This window comes from Staurois parvus, unplaced genomic scaffold, assembly GCF_062004578.1.
Source record: "Staurois parvus isolate SC_StPar_1 unplaced genomic scaffold, SC_StPar_1.0 ptg002113l, whole genome shotgun sequence".
Classification (NCBI taxonomy): domain Eukaryota; kingdom Metazoa; phylum Chordata; class Amphibia; order Anura; family Ranidae; genus Staurois; species Staurois parvus.
Window position 1 is genome coordinate 5,165,974 of NW_028319909.1, and position 22,681 is coordinate 5,188,654.

Genomic DNA, 22,681 nt, shown 5'->3' on the forward strand with positions numbered 1-22,681 from the left:
GGACACTTTTCCCCCCTTCCAGTCCGGACACTTTCCCCCCCTTCCAGTCCGGACACTTCCCCCCCCTTCCAGTCCGGACACTTTCCCCCCCCTTCCAGTCCGGACACTTCCCCCCCCTTCCAGTCCGGACACTTTCCCCCCCTTCCTGTCCAGGCCAATTTTCAGCTTTCAGCGCTATCACACTTTGAATGACAATTGTGCGGTCATGCAACACTGTACCCATATGAATTTTTTAGCATTTTTTTTAGACATATAAAACTATTATTTTGGTGGTATTTATTCACCACTGGGATTTTTATTTTTTTTTGCTATATAAATGAAAAGTCCAAACATTTTGAAAAAAAAAAAGCGTTTTTCTTATAAAATTTTGCAAATAAATAATCTTTCTTCATAAATCTTGGCCAAAATGTATTCATCTATCTTTTTAGTAAAAAAAAAAAAAAACTCAAATTAGTTTATAACTAAAAATTATAATTTTTTGACGGCAATGTCACACAAATATGCGGCCTCATGGAACTGGGTTTTTTTCCGTGGGGCCGCATATTTGCATACCTATATTTGTGCAGGTAGCACGCTGCACGGCGCGCTCCCAGCACAAGGACCGCGGTGTCACTGAGAGCCCCGGGTCCTGTTCTAATCGGGAATCTGGACTGCCGATTCCTGGTCACAGGATCGCTGTAATAGCCTACTGATTGGCTATCGCAGTGATCAGTCACTGTACAGCCCGGCCCCCTTGTTTTTTTTCTCTCTCTATGAATGGAGGAGAGAGATACATTGTATCTCTCTAACTCCTGGCATAGAGAGAAAAGAATGTTTGTAAAAAAAAAAAAAAAAAAAAAGATAAACAAATAAATATTAAAAAATAAAATTAAATAAAATAAAAAATAAACACACCGACCTGATATCCATCTACCACCTAAAACGCACTCTCCGCTCCTCACAAGACCTCCTACTCTCCAGTTCCCTGGTCTCCTCCTCCCATGCCCGTCTCCAGGACTTCTCCAAGGCTTCCCCCATCCTCTGGAACTCACTACCCCTATCCATCAGACCGTCACCTACCCTCCTCACCTTTTGGCACACCCTGAAAACCCATCTCATCAGAGAAGTCTACCCCTCCCTCACCTAATTGCCCATCTCCTCCGCTCTTCCCACCACTCCATACCCCACAGCTATTTCCTCCTGTACCACTCTCCCCTCCCTCCTAGATTGTAAGCTCCAAGGAGCAGGGCCCTCGAACCCCTCGTGTATTGTATTGTTACTGTACTGTCTCGTGCAGGGGTGGACTGACAACTCATGGGGCCCCTGGGCAATAGGGGATCATGGGGCCCCTGTGTCCTTGCCCAAACTCAAAAAAGCCTATGAAAAAGGTACCAGGGGCATCTCATGGGGCCCCCTACTGACCCCGGGCCCTCGGGCAGTGCCCGAGTTTCCAAATGGTCAGTCCACCCCTGGTCTTGTGTACTGTCTCCCATTATAATGTACAGCGCTGAGCAAACTATTGGCACTTTATAAATACTGTATAATAATAATAATAATAATAATAATAAAAAAGAAAAAATACCTAGATCAAGGTTTGATCTAGTTCAGTGCCAAGGAAAGTGTTTGGGTCAAGATCAGGGTCAAAGATCAAGGTCAAAAGGTCAGGCTCAAAGGTCAGTATTTTTTTTTTAAATGTGGTATCAGTGCCAGTTGGTGTCCCTGTAAGTGTGTTTTAGGTAAAAAAAAAAAAAAAAAAGACAAAAACAAAATGCACACTATTGTTTCTGGGCTGTACGTCAAGAGCTGGAGAATGTATTTTGGGTTGTTCTTTTGTGGTAGGTTATGGTAGTAACAAGAAACATACAGCTAAATTAAAAAAAAATTTTTTTTTTTTACTATTTTGGGCCAGTTTTCCTTTGATAATAAAAAAAATCAGGAGATATCCATTACCATTTACCACCAAATGAACGCTGTCGTGAAGTTGTCCTGAAAAAAAATGCAGTATAATTCACCTGGATGTACAAAAAAAAAAAGAAAAGAAAAAATAAAGAAAAAATATATAGATCAAGGTTTGATCTAGTTCAGTGCCAGGGTTAGTGTTTCGGTCAAGGTCAGGGTCAAAGGTCAAGGTAAAAAAAAAAAAAAGGTATCAGTGTCAGTTAGTGTCAATGGCAGTGTGTTTTAGGTAAAAAAAAAAAAAAAGAAAAAGAAAATGCACACTATTGTTTCTGGGCTGTACTACGGGTACAAACAACAAATAACATACACATCTATGGTATCGCTGCGATCGTCAAGAGCTGGAGAATTTATTTTGGGTTGTTCTTTGGTGGTAGGTTATGGTAGTAACAAGAAAAACACAACTAAATTAAAAAAATATATATTTTACTATTTTGGGTTTTCCTTTGATAATAGAAAAAAATCAGGAGATATCCATTACAATTTACCACCAAATGAAAGCCCAATTTGTCCTGAAAAAAACGCGGTATAATCCACCCGGATGTACAAAGTAGTTGTGATGATACGGACGGTTTTACTAACACAGGTCAACGTTGCAAAATTGTGCTTAGGCATTTAGATTTGTTTTACCCTCAGGCGTGAAGGGGTTAGGAAGAATACATTTACAATATTACTGTTTTGTTATGTTTGCACTGGAATACCAAATGTAACTCTTTTTATTCCCTAAACCAGGCCACTCTCTCAAATGTATAGAATGCATGTCTGCAAACTCCACGTGGTGCACTGGTGATGCCGTCTCCTGCCTTCCTAGCCAAAGGTGTGCCACCACATATACGCAATCTACTGCAGGTGAGTTTCATTCAAGGTTAGGTCCACTCATAAAATTCAGTATTCTGTGGACTGACCCACCAATTACGGAACCCACAAATAAACTTTGAACACTATCTCATTTTTTTACGACATTATTTTGGCACCCATAAAGATTTTTGTGGTACCATTCTTGCAAATATCCCTTGATAATTGTTTTTGGCTTCCACAAACCTACACATATATGAATAATTCTCCTGTTATGATTTACTTGGTACATCAGAAATCTCTGGTAACATAGACATATCCTCTACCTGCTCCATTCTAAATAAAGTTTTTTTCTCAGTTTATTTTTAATGTAAATTTACTTTATTAGGTACCGGGTTGGACCCCTCAGAACTGCCTTAACCTCCCTAGCAGTCTGATTATGTCCATATTTCTGTGCTCAAAGCGGTACATTTTTTTGCATGGAAATATGTTGTTTTTTTATTGTAGGCCTGTAATTCTTAGGAATAATTCACTGAAATCTGTCCGAACAAGAGTCTAGTAAACATCCCGGGTAGGATAAAAATTTAAAACATGAAATCATAAATTATAATATAATAAATAATCATAAAAAATAATAATATAATAATAACAAATTTAATTTAATAATATAATCAAACCAAAAACACTGAAATTTGAAATAGAGCGCCAACATCACTTAGTCGCAGAATCGTTTTCAGTGCCTGATGATGGATTTCCCCCACGAATCATTATCACTCAATTCTGCAAGTGGTTCTGATTTACTATCGCTGTTCTCTAGCCGGTCTAAAACCGCTTTTGACCTAAAGGGACGCTTTTTGGACGCCATGGACGTTTCTCAGTTTCCAGGCAGAAAGAACAGTAAAAATGCAGGCAGGGCGCCGGACAAAGCACTCGGGACAAAATGTATGTGAAATGGTTTGATACAGGAATGTTATACTATGTGATTTTAGTGTATTTAATGAATGTCACTTTTTAAAATTTTTAAACTTCCCGCCAGTTCCGTCCCCCGTACGTCCCATACGGCCTGACGCTCGCAGGGAATGGAACCCGGAAAGCGGATGCCGGCATTGGCCGGAGGACATGGCCGGGGACGCTGCAGGAGGGACATCGCAGGAGCGCAGGACAAGGAAAGTACAGGAGGGATCCCGGAGCAGTGCTGCAGGTTAACCCCGAGTGTAGATTCAACAAGGTGTTGGAAACATTCCTCTGAGATTTGGCCCATAATGAGATGATAGCATCACGCAGTTGCTGCAGATTTGTTGGCCGCACAGGATGGATCCATGCTTTCATGTTTTTTACGCCAAACTCGGACCCTTATATCCAGGGGTGGACTGACAACTCATGGGGCCCCCGGGCAATAGGGGATCATGGGGTCCCTGTGTCCTTGCCCAAACTCAAAAATGCCTATGAAAAAGGTACCAGGGGCATGTCATGGGGCCCCCTACTGACCCTGGGCCCTCGGGCAGTGCCCGAGTTTCCAAATGGTCAGTCCGCCCCTGCTTATATCTGATTGTTGCAGCTGAAATCGAGACTCATCAGACCAGGCAAAGTTTTTCCAACCTTCTTTTGTCCGATTTTGGTGAGCCTATGCGAACTGTAGCCTCCGTTTCTTGTTCTCAGCTAACAGGAGTGGCACCTGGTGTGGTCTTCTGCTGCTGTAGCCCATCTGCTTCAAGGTTCAACGTGTTGTGCATTCAGAGATGGTAATCTGCATACCTTGGTTGTAAGGAGTGGTTTTTTAAGTTGCTGTTGCCTTTTGATCATCATGAACCACGAACTGCTCATTCTCCTCTGACCTCTGACATCAACAAGGCATTTTCCTCCACACAACTGCCGCTCAATGGAAATTTTCTCTTTTTCGGTCCATTCTCTGTAAACCCTAGAGATGGTTGTGCGTGAAAATCCCAGTAAATCAGCAGTTTTTTAAATACTCAGACCACCTGGCACCAACAACCATACCATGTTCAAAGTCACCTAAATCCCCTTTCTTCCTTATTCTGATTCTTGGTTTGAACTTCAGCAAGTCGTGTTCACTACATCTAGATGCTTAAATGCATTGAGTCGCTGCCATGTGATTGACTGATGAGCAATTTGTTTTGCTAAGCAATTGAACAGGTGTAAGTAAAAGTGGCCGGTGAGTGTGTACTGTATGGCCAACATTTGTGTACACCTGACCATCACACCTATGTGAACCTGTTAGAGATCCCATTCCCAAAACTATGGGCCTTAATATGAAGTTTCCCGGCTTTTTTAGCTGTAACAGCATCCACTTTTCACTGAAAAACTCACGTTTTTAACGTGACTTTACACAGCTAACAAAAAAATGCAAAAAAAAGCAGCAAAACACTACTATAAAAACACTAAAAAAAGCTGAAAAACTCAAGTTTTTAATGTAACTTTACACAATTAACTTTACCAGTGTTATTAAAATGCACCGTGTGCATGGAGCCTTAACCTCTTCATGCCGGCCGCTCGCAAATGTGCGGCCTCCTGGCATCTGGGTCTTGACGCCGAGCGGCTGCACATTTGCGTGCAATTAACAAAAACATATGTGTTAAGAGCGTGCACCCTGCGCGCTCCCAGAACTCACAGAAAGGTCCCGATCTCCTCTTTCGATCGGGACCTTTCCCGATCACGTGACTGCCGTGACGGCGAATCACGGCGGTCACATGTCCTTAAAACCCCGCCCCGCCTCCTGGCTTCTGAAACCCTTAAAGGTCCGGAAGTGACACGCAAGGGCTGTTTGTTACATTTTCAAGGAGAAAGGAGTGTAGTTTTGCAAAAATGCCATAAGTATCACATATTGGAATAGACTCCCTCAAGAGTTGGTTCTGGCCAGCTCAGTGGATGGCTTCAAAAAAAGTCCTGGATTGTTTCTTAGATACACAGAACATAACTGGATATAACATTTATAGGTAAAGTTGATCCAGGCAGGGGTGTGTTTACCACAAGGTATTTGCCTAGGGCGGCATTTTTAGGGGGGCAGCACTGCCCCCTTGATGAAGTAACATATGCAGTATGGGGACCAGGTGGAATCTGAGAGAGCCTACAGGCTGCTTGATGGTGTATGCAAAGCCCAACCGTTGTTCCCGGGAATGTCTAGAGCTGTAAAAGTGAGTGTCTTTGTATCTGTCGCCAGGGGGGTGGGTCTTGGGGAGGGGCTCTCTTGGGTGGGGGGGGATGATGGGGCAGGGGTGTTGTTGGTCACTGTCAGGCTCTCTCTGCGGGGGAGGGGATCTGGTGTTGGTTGGTGTCAGGATCTCTATGTCGGGGAGGAGGGTAATGGTGTATTTAGGTTTTGTGCTGCCCTAGGCAATACAAAAATCAGCTCCCCCCCCCCTACAGAGAGACCCTGACACTGACCAACACTCCCTCCCCCACGAAGAGAGCCTGACATTGACCAAGAATACCCCAGTCCCCCCAACCCCCACCTGAGAGAGCCTTCCACTACCACCTCCCCCCATACACTGGCAACCACACCCCCCTTCATAGCACGAGAGAGAAGACACTCACCTTCACAGCTCCGGACATCCCTGGGAACAAGAGTCAGGCTCTACATACACCATCAAGCAGCCCGCAGTCTCTCTCAGATTCCACCTGGTCCCCATGCTGCTTGTGTCCCTTCTTCCATCCCTTTTCGGGGGCGGCGCTGCCCCCCTGAAAAATGCTGCCCTAGGCAAATGCCTTGTTTACCTTGTAGTAAATACGCCCCTGGAGGAGGGGCGTTCGATATTTGTGTTGCCTAGGGCAGCACAAAACCTAAATACACCACTGGATCCAGGGAATATCCGATTGCCTCTCGGGGGGATCAGGAAGGAATTTTTTTCCCAGCAGGAGCAAATTGGATCGTGCTTTTCTGGGGTTTTTTTTCCTTCCTCTGGATCAGCTGTGAGTGTAGGATTATAATATTTTTTTTTCTATGGTTGAACTGGGTGGACTTTTGTCTTTTTTCAGCCAGACTAACTATGTAACTATATGTAACTATATATTAATGAAATGATTTGCTGTCAATTGGTTACAGATGGATCAAACACTACAATGTACATCCGCTCATGCGTGTCTGTCTCAGTCTGTAATAAAACTGAAACCATTAGTAGTCCTTACGGTAACATAAAGATGTCCATCTCGTGTTGCAAAGGGGACAACTGCACTGCACCCATTCTGCCAGGTAAGAAAAGATGCACATACGTTTTTGTAGGTACGATGTTACCTACTCTTACTTTGGGTTAACCAATTAGATATTTGTATGCTGGTCACAGGGATAGCAAGTTTTGTAATTATCTTTCCCTGTACTGGCTATCTTTGCACACTTTTTGACCAGGAGCTTGCACACAAACTTACTATCTTTCCTGCATTCCCAATGGATCATCACATGGACCCTCTTCATTCTTTTCTTTTTTATTATTTAAATTTTTATTTGATTATTAAACATACAAAAGTGATAAATTACTTCATAAAAAAATACATTATTCCTTTTTCAATCTCTTACCCCCGCCCCTCCCCTTCCCTTTCAATCTCTTACCCCCGCCCCTCCCCTTCCCTTTCAATCTCTTACCCCCGCCCCTCCCCTTCCCTTTCAATCTCTTACCCCCGCCCCTCCCCTTCCCTTTCAATCTCTTACCCCCGCCCCTACTCACTCCCCCCACCCCTCCCTTCACCTTCTAACTCTTTTCTCTATCTGTATCAAGATCTTTTTATCTTATTATTATTATTATACAGTATTTATAGAGCCAATGGTTTGCTCAGCGCTGTACATTACAAAGGGAGACATAACATGCGACAGAACAATACCAATACAATGCGATACACGAGGGGATCGAAGGCCCTGCTCCTTGGAGCTTACAATCTAGGAGGGAGGGGATAGTGGTACAGGAGGAAATGGCTGTGGGGGATGGAGTGGTTGGAAGACTGGAGGAGATCGGCAATTAGCAGGGGGTGGGGTAGGCTTCCCTGAAGAGATGGGTTTTCAGGGTGCGCCTAAATGAGAGGAGAGTAGGTGATAGTCTGATGGATTGGGGTAGGGAGTTCCAGAGTATGGGTGACACCCTGGAGAAATCCTGGAGGCGGGCATGGGAGGAGAAGACTAGGGAACTGGAGAGAAGGAGGTCTTGTGAGTGTGCGTGTTGGGTGGTACTTGGATATTAGGTCGGTGATGTAGTTCGGGGCAGTATGGTGGACGGCTTTGTACCATGTGATCTCTGTGATCATTCACAAATTTCACATGTAGTAAGCAATGATGTCAGAAGTGACACCTTGCTTACTACTATTCATGTGATCACTGATTGGCCAATCAGTGATCACATGATTGGGACCTCACACAGAAGTCCCGTAGAATGATCGATGTTCCTCTGAGTCCGGAGGACACAGCTGGCACCGGATCATGGTGCCGCGTGCTCCCGGGGAGCTATCACAGGCTAAAATGGCGGGCGCCGTTTATGAACGGCAACCCGCTCCTGCACTGCTCCCGTCCGGCCGTTTAAATACATGGGCCGAACGGGAAGTGGCTGAATTTTCACAACCTAATTTAAGCAATTATGATTGAGGTGAAGTTTACAGCAACAGAGTGACTATTCTGTAGTACTGAGTTTCATACACCAGATGGCAGAGGATCCCATCTGATCATTACAATAGAGTACTACTCTGCTTCCACTGGTGACTGCCTCTATCAGCTCACACTATTTGCTTCAACAGTGCAATAGGCTTTGATCTTTTGCAATCATTTGTTTGATAAATAATTTCTCATTTCTTTCAATATACATCTTTCTTTTCCCCAGTAAAAAAAAAAAAAAAGAGTCAAAATGCTTGGGTCCAGCATCTAGACCAGCCTTTCTCAACCTTTTCAATCCAGAGGAACCCTTGAAATAACTTTCTGGTCTCTGGGAACCCCTGCTAAAAATTTCTAAATCTACATCTCATGATGAATTAGTGTGATGGTCAGTGGGAAAAATGCTCCTTACACGTGCGGTCTATGGGAAGAATTCCCCCCTTACGAATAGCTAAAATGATCAATGGGTTCAGTGGGAACTTATCTGAGAGGCAGAAATTGCTCATTTATCATGGAACTCCTTACAACCTCTGGAGGAACCCTAGGATTCCATGGAATCCTGGTTGAGAAACCTTGATCTAGATCATCTAGATCAGGGGTGGGCAACTGTGGCCCTCCAGTTGTTGGTCAACTACAAGTCCCATCATGCCTCTGCCTTTGGGAGTCATGCTTGTAACTCTCAGTTTTGCAATGCCTCATGGGACTTGTAGTTCTACAACAGCTGGAGGGCCACAGTTGCCCACCCCTGATCTAGATGAATATTGAAACACCAATAGCCTGTGGGTTAGAAGTTATACCCAATATTTGAAACACACATTTTCGTTGTTTTTAAGTACCCTCTGTGAGTTCTGAACCGAATGGAGTGACATGTCCGACCTGCCAGTCATCTTCCTCCAGTTGGTGTTACAAAGAACAGACTGTTGACTGTACCGGAGATGAGACAGTGTGCGCTCTTTACTCTGCTGACATAGGCGGTAAGTCTTTTTCTTTTTTTTTTAATTAAACCCTTATTGCTATATTTTCAAAGTCTTTGGCTTCCTTTTGGTCTGGTAAATGTATACTGTTGAAGATGTATTAAATATCAAAATACGATTATTACTCTCATATTACAGGAAACAAGTCCACCATTAGAGGTTGTGCCAAGCAAAATATCTGCAGCACTCAGAAATACAGTGTCAATGGAACGGAAATGACGTACCTGTTTAATTGCTATTGTGGAGGTATTCTATAATATTATATACATTGACACAGACATGCAACCAATCATTTCCTTGAACTAAGCTCATAGCTAACCAAAATAAATAACATATGAAAACTAACAAAAAAAAAAAATCTTTCTCCCTCACTTTGTCTTAGCTTTCCTCTAGCTTGCTACGTAGTAGTGTTCTACAGAATCTGCGGGCCTGAACTAAAACCTATGGGAAGACCTTTTGTTTACAAAGTTTGACAAATTGCAAAATATAATGTCTTGACCCGCTGGTAATTCATCCTGGCTTGAGTGTCCAAATGTTTTCACTCTTGTTCGTCACTTTGCTTCCGAGGTTGTGGAGACATAGGCACCCACTTTTGTATGTGGTGGTCTTGTCCCGTGGTAAGTTTGCTTTGGGCAGAGGTCTTCCAGATCTTTCAACCCTGTTCTTGAAAACGGTCAAAGCTGATCCACTTATAGCATTGTTAAATCACCAGACATTCTGAAATCCTAACTTAAACTACTACATAAAATAGCTACAGTGGCTAAACAAACCATAGCGAAAGAACGAAAATCCCCCCCAGCTTATTTTGGTCGAGACTAAAAATAGGGTGACCCAAGCAATGGCTCATCCTAGAATTAAAAGTATACTGCAGGACTGGATCACCAAATATACTAAGACCTGGCAACCATTGGTGGACCACTACCTTCCTTCATACTTGGATACCACACTACTGCTACCAAGCTGATTTCCTCTCACTTATTGGCAATACATTGTTTTCATTTACTATTCCCTGCAGACCCTTAAGATCCCTGACTCCATTCCTGAACCTGTAGTAGAGAAAAAAAAGAAAAGAGCGCACAAACCTTGCGTATTACTTCAGTAAACAATTCATGTATTTATTGATAAGTTATACTCACAAGAATAGCAGTATACAGGGGCGGACTGACAACTCATGGTGCCCCCAGGCAATAGGGGATCATGGGGCCCTTGTGTCCTTGCCCAAACTCAAAAAAGCCTATGAAAAAGGTACCAGGGGCATCTCATGGGGCCCCCTACTGACCCCGGGCAGTGCCCGAGTTTCCAAATGGTCAGTCCGCCCCTGGCAGTATAAAAGGCATATAACATCCAAAACCAACACAGGGTTAGACGACACGTGCGAGTTCCATCCGGAAGGGAGATAGACATGTTTTGAAGGGGGATCCCTTCTTCCTCAGAGCTTAAAGGTCTGCAAAAGAGGACCTGAAATGGTTTGCAGAAATGGTCAATTTTCAGTATTCCAATGACAATTGGCAGCCTCCCTATTATCTGTTTTCTATCTGTTCTTAATTCATAGGAGGCCTTTTGCCATTATGTGTCAGTATTTCAATGTTTAAATCAGTTTTGTCCATTCCTGAACCTTAAGCTTTTTTAGCCCTCCTTCCTTTCCCTCTTCTTCCCTTTAGTTAATCTGAAGATATTAATGGTTACCAATCTTGCCATTCAATGTTCCTGTGGATATTTAGACATGGCTGACCGGTCCTTGGCTCCCCCTACTTTTTTTTATGTCATTTAACGCCTAGGCAGGTGCTTTCTGGATTCTTTTTTAAGAAAATATTTGTTATCCGGCCCATATTGAGCAAGAATGACGGCTTCTTCATCTGTCATGTTTCTATGAGTTTATCCTTTTGTCACCAACATGATTTTCCAAGCCGAGTTGTCATTTTATGCATCTATGACCCATATGTGTAATGACTATTGTAACTCACTGAAAATCCAATAAATACTTTCAAAAAGAAAAAGTTAGGCATATAAGTCTTTTGAGGGCTGTAAGGAGCTTCTCTTGGCTTATTTTTTCTGATTACCCTAGACTGTGTCTAAATGTTTCCATTTGTTAGCCCCATCATTACATCAGGTAGGGTTGCGGAAGCTTCCCAAACCAATCTGACCATTTTTCATAATTTGTAGCTCTTTAATGTACACTTTATGGGTACTGGTTTGCATTCAATGGGACTTCTACTTTAAAAATTATGAGTTTCAAAGGCAAACAAGTTAGAAAAAAAAAAAAACTCCACCAAACCACAACTGATCTCTTCACCAGGGGCGGACAGACCATTTGGAAACTATTTGGAGGGCCCGGGGTCAGTAGGGGGCCCCATAAGATGCCCCTGGTACCTTTTCCATAGGCTTTTTTGAGTTTGGGCAAGGACACAGGGGCCCCATGATCCCCTATTGCCCAGGGGCTCCATGATTTGCAGTCCACCCCTGCTCTTCACTCATCTGTAGATGATAGTACATGATAGATGATAGTAATATGGGAGTAAAGTGTTCTAAGAAAAGTGTGTGACACCAATAAAAAGGTAAAGGAACTGGTACAGGAAGTCATGAGCAAACGATCAAATATTTTCATCCAATTTACTCATATCTGTGATCCATTATTTCTGGATCACCAATCTTTAGTTTTATGAATTATGGAAGTAGTTTCTTTGAGGAAAGACTTGCCCTTGCTTTTAGAGAATTCTAGGAGAGAACTGAGTGAAATTTGTACTTGGTAAGAGAAAAAGAGTGATAAATAATTGTTTTTTTTTAAATTTAAGGCAATTCTAGCAACACCTATTGCCCAGACACTAATGTAACCTGTCCTTCTGGCACCATCTGTGCAAGAGTTCGAACTCTAAGTACTGTTGGTAAGTTGAACAAACATTTTCCACGACTGTACTAGAATAACATCTCTTTGTGGCAAGATTGGTCCTCTTTAATAAGCAATAATACTCTTTTGCAGATAGTTTAACTTCTGAGAAAAATAGGACTGCATGTTTACCAATATACCAGTGTGGAATCTCCGGTAGCACAACCTTTCTCGGTGGCACGTTAAGAGTATTGACCATTTGTTCAACTAATACCTGCAAGCTAACCAATCCAGATTGTAAGTATCTATTTGCATAGTATGTCAAGTCAGTTACTGGGACATGGCATGTTTTTGAGTTGACTTCTTTTCTGTTGAGTTGAGAGTTGAGGTTTTTTTTTTTTTTAATACTAACTCAGTTTTCTATTGCTATCTTCCCCTATTCCAAAAAGTAGTAAAATTGCTAAAAGTACCATATTAACACCATTCGTGCCATATAATAAAGAATAAAATACCACCCAAAACGCACTCTCCGCTCCTCACAAGACCTCCTTCTCCCTAGTTCCCTGGTCTCCTCATCCCATGCCCACCTCCAGGACTTCTCCAGGGCATCACCCATCCTCTGGAACTCCTTACTCCAATCCATCAGACTATCACCTACTCTCCTCTCCTTTAGGCGCACCCTGAAAACCCGCCTCTTCAGGGAAGCCTACTCTGCTAATTGCAGATCTCCTCCACTCTTCCTATCATTCCATCCACCACAGCCTTTTCTCCCGTACCACTATCCCCTCCCTCCTAGATTGTAAGCTCCAAGAAGCAGGGCCCTCGAACCCCTCGTGTATCACATTGTATTGTTATTGTACTGTCTCATGTATTGTCTCCCATTGTAATGTACAGCGCTGAACAAACTGTTGGCACTATATAAACACTGTATAATAATAATAATACCAAGCCCAACCTGAAATTCAATATTAGGCCTAAACTGAATTGGAATTTATTGGGCAAAGTTTGGTTGCATTAACCAAAAATATGCTTACAGTCAAAGATTGCTTCAATCATTTTCTCAATTATTTAAAATCTCACAGGGTCAAGCCTTAATTCAACAGCCAATGGAGTGACATGTCCTGCTTGCAAGTCAAGTAATTCTGAATGGTGTAAACCGGAGACTACCATGAATTGCACTGGGAGTGAGACAGTATGTGTGGTCCACACTGAAAAACTGTTGGGTATGTCTATTGTGATTTTCCATTCCATTGATGGTTTAGCTGAATAATCATCAGTTGTGTAGAATTTCGCATTTTGTCGTTTGCATAAGCATTCAAAAGCAGTTTTTTTTCCTACAACAGGAACCCCATCTGTCATGCGTGGCTGTACTTCTAGAAGTAACTGTTATCTTGGGCAACTATCTCACAGTGCTAAAGGATCTGAATTTAGCTTTAGGTTTATCTGCCCTACAGCAGGTATGTAAGAATAGTACAAGGCAAGTACAGTATGGAAGAGTGATTGTCTATATGTCAAGGTCCTACCTTTTCCCAGAGGTTATGTTATTCCATGTGCTGGCATCCATCTTGGATTTCTGCTGAGCATGGTGGGAATCTTTTATGCCTTCAGGTCTCTGAGGTCCATCCCCCAGAGGGGTGTGGCTGAGTACATATAAGCCAGTGATCCGCACATGCTCTTTGCACTTGTGTCTTGTGTCTTTGTCTTGCTACAGCTCTGTTCATACTCTCGTGACTCTTCTGGTATCTGACTCGGCTTGTGACTAGATCATTCTCTGTGTTTTCCTTCGATCTGACCTTCCGTTGCTGAACCCGGCCCGTGACCTGTGATTCTCTGTCTACTGTTCTGTACCGTTTTGTCCCGTTGTTGTCGACCCGGCCTGCCTGACTACGCTATTCATTCTTACCAGTTACACGCCATTGGCGGCGACCATTACCGCAGCCGGGGTGTCTCGGGGGCCGCGACCTGGTTCCTGACTGCGTCAAGTCCATCCCCACCCTCAGGGGCCCTGGTGAAGGGCAGCCTGGGACTTAGACTCCGCGCCCTGAGGGACTTCGGTCTATTGGTGGTGGTTGTCGTCAGTCAGTGCGTTACCCTGACACTAGGCCTACCTGTCCGTGCTAAAGCCCTGCCCTGACACTATAGGTATCCACACATACCTGCTGCAGCCTCCTAAACGGTACCAGTTGAATGGTGGTATCTCTGAGCTCATCACTAAGTTCTGCCCACATACATTTTTATTGCCACATCACTAGAAGTTACTGTTATCTTGGCCAACCATCTCACCGGGCAAATTGATCTAGATATGATTTTTAAGTTTATCTACCCTTCAGGAGGTACGTCAAACACATTAGGTATATTAAGGGTAGTTGTATGGAGGTGCCTACACATACCTCCAGACTGAACCAGTAGCATGGTGGTAGCTCTGAGCTTGCCACTAAGTTCCTTTTGCCACATCACTATGACAGAAAGTCTGCTTGGCCAATAGTGATGTGTAGAAGGCAAGAGTAGGTCAAGCTTTGGAACCACAAGGAATTGCTGAAGGTTGACCTGTTGGATATGGCCATGAAGGTTTGGGAGGTTGCTGTAGGTATATGGCTAGCAGCCTGCATATTAAATCTACAGCAGGTTTTTTTTTTTTTTTTTCTCCAATGACCTAAACCAGGGGTGGGCAACTGTGGCCCTCCAGCTGTTGGTGAACTACAAGTCCCATCATGTCTCTGCCTTTGGTCATGCTTGTAACTGTCAGTTTTGCAATTCCTCATAGGACTTGTAGTTCTACAACAGCTGAAGGGCCACAGTTGCCCAACCCTGACCTAAACCAATACTTAGATATATCTAATGGGTCTGCCATTGCTATCCTCCTTCTGAAAGTATACCTTGCGATGAAGGGATGTACACAGGTCCTGCCCATTAAAGTGTACCATACACCGTTACTGAAAAAGTGACCAAAAAAGAGCCATGACACAGATGGCGTATGTTAACCTGTTCTTATGATCATAAAATATTAATTTTCCTGAATAATCGATTGGGAAGCACTGTTTTATATGAAACACAAGTGCGGGATATGAAAAGCACAAACATACATACTCACCTAGGGGAGCACAGCATTGATCCGATGCTGTATCTGTCCCCTACCATTGCTACACACGAAGATCGCTCAGTTCTGTCTTTGATCTGCAGAGAGCTGGTGAATTTCAGTCACTGGCAGGGGTGGACTGATCATTTGGAAACTTGGGCACTGGGGTCAGTAGGGGGCCCCATGAGATGCCCCTGGTACCTTTTTTATAGGCTTTTTTGAGTTTGGGCAAGGACACAGGGGCCCCATGATCCCCTATTGCCCGGGGGCCCCATGAGTTGTAAGTCCTCCCCTGGTCACTGGTTCTGTACTCTGCCCCTACAGTGCTCATTGGAGCGCTGGACTGTGGAGAGGGCAGGAGCTGAGCTCAGGCTTTCAGCAGCTCACCCAGAGGCCAGTTCAGACTTCTGGGTACATCCTGGCATTAAATTCAGGATCTCTCCAGAAGCTGGACTGGCTTGGCTGAATATGGGTCACAGGAGTGCAGAACAAACTGCACTCCTGTGGTCCTCAGGAAAAGAGCTTTTGCCCTACTTTTCCTTAACAGGCACCTCTGCTGACTGCACAGTGGTTTCCTTTGGGGCTTCATCCCTTCTATAATGCTTCTGAAAATGCTTATCTTAAAAAATACTAAGGCTTCCAAAATGTGTCCTCACTCTATTCTTTTTTATTTTTTTATCAAATTGTAGGCTATAAAATCTCATGCTTGGAGTGTATGGACTCAGCAAACTGCACAGGAAACAGTGTCACCTGCCCTACTGGCTCTGTCTGTGCAACCTCATATGCAAACTCAACTGTAGGTGAGTTACATTTACAAGAACTTCTTTCAATGCAGTGCCAATTCCAGTAGGCACCATATTAACCAGAGGAGATTTCAGGATCTAAGTCTTTTCCATAAGTACAACCGCTGGTAAATGAGTTACATCAGTTCAAATACAAGTCAATAGATCAAAACCAGGATTCCAAGGTTGCATCCTAATGCTGTTGAAGGACCCCTCCGAGTTACTATGCAGACAGATTCTAAACAATTTACACACCTTTGATTAGAGGCAAGGAGAAAATCAAATTAGGATATTATTTCCATATCTGGACTTTTCATATCAGTTGTGTTTTGAAATGTAGAGTAAATATATTTAATTCAAATGGTTAACAGGTGAACCAGTTTCAAGATTCATCAGGTCGTGTGCACCTTCAAACCAGTGTGACAGAATTGGATCGGTTAGCTCCCCTTATGGTAACATAACGATGTCTTCTTCATGCTGTGCTTTTGACAACTGTTCATCTTCATCCATCCCACCAGGTAATAAATCTACCTAAACACACCACACATGTACACAAGGGCCTGAGTCTGTTTAAGCAAGGGTGTTGAACCCAATTTCATTGCGTACCGCATCAGCATTATGGTTGCCCTTTGTATCTGGAAGACTAGATGTCCAGAGCACCTCACATCAAATGTCAAATCCCCCCCCAACATCAGAAATCAAGAGTCCTTCACCCTCCCTTACATTCAAAATGCACCCCCCCTTACCTTGTGCTGCTGCTTGGATGAAGCTGAGAAGCAGAAAGTGCAGGGTCTGGAGGACCAGAGGAGGGCTGGAGTCAGCTGCTGGAGTCTGTTACATGCTCATACCAGGGGAGGTGGAGACGAGGGGGTGGTGCTGCTGTACAGAGAGGTGCAGGATCTGTAGGAGAGGTTCTGTCTTCCTCTCTGCTACCGACTGCTAAGAAAGGGCAGGGGTGGAGATGAGAGGGGTGAGGCAGTTGCAGGAAAGGTGAGAGGGCCACATGAAGTAGCTTGGAAGGTCAGATATGGCCCAAGAGCCTGGAGTTTGACACGTGTATTAAAATGTCAGAACTCCCTTTGCCTTTGGCATCTGGCCAAGGAAGGTATCCACCAGGCTTATTTCCTTTTAATTATTGATGAAAAATGTGGGCCTGCTTTAGGGAGCCAAGGCTTCTTCCATCTTCTCCAATTGTTTTTTGACTTTGATTTTTCTAAATATATCCATATCCTTGAGATTTACCCATTTTATTGATCCTGGATAGTGGATACCATTGTCTCCAGTGCAGATGTTGATGGTAAATCCAACATTTTAGAGTTTCATATTTGATGAGAAAATCTTCCAGTTGAGAAGCCTGTTCTGGTGATAACTCTATAGGGTCTCATGCTCACAGGGCGTTTGCTTTTCTCCTCTGAACACCAGAACTGACCGAAGAAAATCTGCTCATAAAATATTCCCAAAACTGCCTACTGCACACACGTTTAGACAAGTTTAGATACATTTAATGTTCGTAAAGTGTTTAAGCATTAATTGACTCCATTGGCCAGGATATTAATTTAGCTTCTAGTTGTGTTTACATGGATTTAGGCGTGTTCATCTTTTCCTGCTCTTCAGCTCCTCTCTTGAACACACTTTAGGTGGATTTTGTTTTTAGGCTCTAAGCATGCCTCTTCTAATATGCCTGTAAATGTATGTATGGACACATAAGCCAACACAGAGCAGCTTTCACCAGCTACAAAAAAAAAAGAGTCAAATGCTTTAAAAGCGGCAATTTTAAGCCCAGTGTACATGAAGCCTAAGAGGGGTATCTCCTCAATTTGTAGAGATCTCCCTTTGCTTCCTGCTGGGTCAATGAGACAGAAAATAAAGGGAAATCTGCCTAACAGGGCTGAGACATGTAAATACAGTAAATAAATACATAAAATAAAACCTGATGGGGACTTAAAGCTGAAATTTAGGTATGGGTATTTATACATAGTTATATCGGTCCAGCTCAGACCAGTAGAACTATGCATATATCATACCTAGCTGAACCCCCAGGAACCTGAAAACCCTGTTTCTGCAGCAATTTCCACCATCTTTTGGGTCTAAAGCAAGTGGAGATTGCTTCCACGTGGCTGCCCAACTGCATTGTTAACATTGGAGGTCCCCAGTTTGGCATGGGCACCATTCAAAGAACTTGCTGTGTTTTCCCAATGAATGCAAAGCATTACCTGAGTGGATGAGGTGGAGAATCCGGGTGGGGAAGTCCCATTTGCCATCTTGTCCACTCATAGAATTGTTTGCATTCATTTAGAAAATGCAAAAGATTTTCTGAATGGCACCCATGCCATTTGGGCCACCTCTTGTATTCAGTAAGCAGTAGGGCAGCTGCTCAACATGCCAGCTTTCACAGAGGTCCCACAGGTATGGTATATGAATGGTTCCTTAGACCAAGCTGGACTAATGTATCTATGTAAAATAATCTATACCTGGAATTTAGTTTTAACCAATTCTTGCTTTATCCAAAGTTAAAAAAAAAAATTTTAGGTTTACACTTTAACCCCTCGACGCCGACATAACACAAAAATGTGGCCTTACAGAACTGGTCTTTTCTCTGTGGGGCCACATATTTGCATACCCGTCTTTGTCCTGGGCTCCCAGCACAAATACCGTGGTGTCACTGAGAGCACTGGGTCCTGTTCTAACGATTGGGAACCGGGATTCCCGATTCCAGGTCACATGATTGCTGTGATAACCTCTGATTGGCTATCACAGAGATCAGTCACTGTACAGCCCTGCCCCCTTGTTTTTTCTCTCTCTATGAATGGAGGAGAGAGATACACTGTATCTCTCTAACTCCTGGCATAGAGGGGAAAAAAATTTTGTAAAAAAAAAAAAAAGATATTAAAAAATAAAATAATAAATAAATAAAAAATACCTAGATCAAGGTTTGATCTAGTTCAGTGCCAGGGTTAGTGTTTGGGTCAAGGTCAGGGTCAAAGGTCAAGGTCAAAGGTCAGGATTTAAAAAAAATTGGTCAGTGTCAGTTAAGGGTTTATTTACTAAAGCTGGAGAGTCCAAAATCAGACTCCCTTCTGCATAGAAACCAATCAGCTTCTAACCTCAGCTTGTTCAATGAAGCTTTGGCAATGAAACCTGGAAGCTGATTGGTTTCTATGCAGAAGGGAGTCTGATTTTGGACTCTCCAGCTTTAGTAAATAAACCCCTTAGTGTCAATGTCAGCGTCAGTGTAAAAAAAAAAGACAAAAACAAAATGCACATTATTGTTTCTGGGCTGTACTGTGGGTACAAACAACACATGACATATACATATATGACAACTCATGGGGCCCCCGGGCAATAGGGGATCATGGGGCCCCTGTGTCTTCGCCCAAACCCAAAAAAGCCTATGAAAAATGCTCCTTACACGTGCGGTCTATAGGAAGAATTCCCCCCTTACAAATAGCTAAAATGATCAATGGGTTCAGTGGGAACTTATCTGAGAGGCAGAAATTGCTCATTTCTCAAGGAACTCCTTGCAACCTCTGGAGGAACCCTAGGATTCCATGGAATCCTGGTTGAGAAACCTTGATCTAGATCATCTAGATGATTATTGAAACACCAATAGCTGGTGGGTTAGAAGTTATACCCAATATGTGAAACACACATTTTCGTTGTTTTTAAGTTCCCTCTGTCCGTTCTGAACCGAATGGAGTGACATGTCCGACCTGCCAGTCATCTTCCACCAGTTGGTGTTACAAAGAACAGACTGTTGACTGTACCGGAGATGAGACAGTGTGCGCTCTTTACTCTGCTGACATAGGCGGTAAGTCTTTTTTTTTTTTTTAAATTAAACCCTTATTGCTATATTTTCAAAGTCTTTGGCTTCCTTTTGGTCTGGTAAATGTATACTGTTGAAAATGTATTAAATATCAAAATACGATTATTATTCTCATATTACAGGAAACAAGTCCACCATTAGAGGCTGTGCCAAGCAAAATATCTGCAGCCCTCAGAAATACAGTGTCAATGGAACGGAAATGACGTACCTGTTTACTTGCTATTGTGGAGGTATTCTGTAATATTCTATACATTGACACAGACATGCAACCAATCATTTCCTTGAACTAAGCTCATAGCTAACCAAAATAAATAACATATGAAAATTAACAAAAAAAAAATCTTTCTCCCTCACTTCGTTTTAGCTTTCCTCTAGCTTGCTACGTAGTAGTGTTCTACAGAATCTGCGGGCCTAAACTAAAACCTATGGGAAGACCTTTTGTTTACATTGCAAACTATAATGTCTTGACCCGCTGGTAATGCATCCCAGTTTGAGTGTCCAGCAGGGGCGGACTGACAACTCATGGGGCCCCCGGGCAATAGGGGATCATGGAGCCCCTGTGTCCTCACCCCTACACTCAAATCACACCCAAAAAAGCCTATGAAAGGTACCAGGGACATCTCATGGGGCCCCCTACTGACCCCGGGCCCTTGGGCGGTGCCTGAGTTCCCCAATGGTCAGTCCGCCCCTGGTGTCCAGATATTTTCACTCTTATTTGCCACTTTGCTTCTGAGGTTGTGGAGATATAGGCACCCACTTTCCTATGTGGTGGTCTTGTCCCGTGGTAAGCTTGCTTTGGGTAGAGGTCTTCCAGATCCTTTCAACCCTGTTCTTGAAAACGGTCAAAGCTGATCCACTTATAGCATTGTTAAATCACCAGACATTCTGAAATCCTAAGTCAAACTACTAAAGAAAATAGCTACAGTGGCTAAAAAAACCATAGCGAAAGAATGAAAATCCATGAAAAAGAGAGGAAGGCGCCTCTATGTGCAGTATTGACAATTTATTGGTAAACAATAGATACATTGCACTTACAAGGTAAATAGTTAAATAGACTCATCGTGTGGTGTAATGAGATCCAGGTGAGACATCCAGTGGTGTATTTAGGTTTTGTGCTGCCCTAGGCAACACAAAAATCGGCACCCCCCACAAAGAGAACCTGGCATTGACCAATAACACCCCTGCCTCCCACCCCAGAAATCCTTCCACTACCACTGCCCCCCATACACCAGCCACCATCCCCCATGGCGAGAGAGAGAAAGACAATCACATTCACAGCTCTGGACATCCCCGGGAACGAGAGTCAGACTGTGCATACATCGTCATGAAACCCGCAGTCTCTATCAGAACCCACCAGGTCCCCATGCCACGTGTGTCCCTTCTTCTGTCCCTTCTTCTGAGGGGCAGTGCTGCCCCCCCCTGAAAAATGCCGCCCTAGGCAAATGCCTTGTTTGCCTTGTGGTAAATACACCCTTGGAGACATCCAACCGTCCAGCAGCAAACTCTGTCTATATTATCAGGAAGTAAAGCCCAGGATGTGCCTGTGCATCAAAATGAGACTTGGAGAGAAGAATAGGATGTAGGAGGTGAAGGGGGCGGGAACGTGTTTTGGAGCATGCTCAGTAGGCTCATTCTTCAGACCTCAAAGAATGCTTATTTTGGTTGAGGCTAAAAATAGGGTGACCCAAGCAATGGCTCATGCTAGAATTAAAACTATACTGCAGGATTGGATCACCAAATATACTAAGACCTGGCAACCATTGGTGGACCACTACCTTCCTCCATACTTGGATACCACACTACTGCTGCCAAGCTGATTTCCTCTCACTTATTGGATACATTGTTTTCATTTACTATTCCCTGCAGACCCTTAGGATCCCTGACTCCATTCCTGAACCTGTAGTAGATAAAAAAAGAAAAGAGCGCACAAACCTTGCACATTACCTCTGTAAACAATTCATGTATTTATTGATAAGTTATACTCACAAGAGTAGCAGTATAAAAGGCATATAACATCCAAAACCAACACAGAGTTAGACGACGAGTGCAAGTTCCATCCGGAAGGGAGATAGACTCTTGGTCAAGTTGACGTGTTTCGAAGGGGGATCCCTTCTTCCTCAGAACTTAAAGGTCTGCAAAAGAGGACCTGAAATGGTTTGCAGAAATGGTCAATTTTCAGTATTCCAATGACAATTGGCAGCCTCCCTATTATCTGTTTTCTATCTGTTCTTAACTCATAGGAGGCCTTTTGCCATTATGGGGTTTATTTACTACAGCTGGAGAGTGCAAAATCAGACTAACTTCTGCATAGAAACCAATCAGCTTCCAGGTTTCATTGCCAAAGCTTCATTGAACAAGCTGAGGTTAGAAGCTGATTGGTTTCTATGCAGAAGGGAGTCTGATTTTGGACTCTCCAGCTTTAGAAAATAAACCCCTATGTGTCAGTATTTCAATGTTTAAATCAGTTTTGTCCATTCCTGAACCTTAAGCTTTTTTAGCCCTCCTTCCTACCCCCTTTCCCTCTTCTTCCCTTTAGTTAATCTGAAGATATCAATGGTTACCAATCTTGCCATTCAATGTTCCTGTGGATATTTAGACATGGCTGACCAGTCCTTGGCTCCCCCTACTTTTTTTATGTCATTTAACGCCTAGGCAGGTGCTTTCTGAATTCTTTTTTAGGACAATATTTGTTATCCGGCCCATATTGAGCAAGAATGACGGCTTCTTCATCTGTCATGTTTCTATGAGTTTATCCTTTTGTCACCAACATGATTTTCCAAGCCGAGTTGTCATTTTATGCACCCATGACCCATATGTGTAATGACTATTGTAACTCACTGAAAATCCAGTAAATACTTTCAACAATAAAAAGTTAGGCACATACGTCT

At 43.2% G+C, this 22,681-nt stretch overlaps 1 protein-coding gene across 1 annotated transcript in view; it reads left to right on the forward strand.

Moving 5' to 3' along the window:
* Positions 1–22,681, forward strand: part of LOC149432775 (uncharacterized) — a 137,154-nt gene that overhangs the window by 12,166 nt on the left and 102,307 nt on the right. Inside the window, exons 2-13 of the mRNA XM_089665011.1 lie at positions 2,668–2,784; positions 6,791–6,937; positions 9,148–9,288; positions 9,427–9,534; positions 12,081–12,170; positions 12,266–12,409; positions 13,195–13,335; positions 13,456–13,569; positions 15,878–15,988; positions 16,342–16,488; positions 19,638–19,778; positions 19,916–20,023. Coding sequence (XP_089521137.1) covers positions 2,668–2,784; positions 6,791–6,937; positions 9,148–9,288; positions 9,427–9,534; positions 12,081–12,170; positions 12,266–12,409; positions 13,195–13,335; positions 13,456–13,569; positions 15,878–15,988; positions 16,342–16,488; positions 19,638–19,778; positions 19,916–20,023 — 1,509 coding nt within the window. The remainder of the gene's footprint in view (positions 1–2,667; positions 2,785–6,790; positions 6,938–9,147; positions 9,289–9,426; positions 9,535–12,080; positions 12,171–12,265; positions 12,410–13,194; positions 13,336–13,455; positions 13,570–15,877; positions 15,989–16,341; positions 16,489–19,637; positions 19,779–19,915; positions 20,024–22,681) is intronic.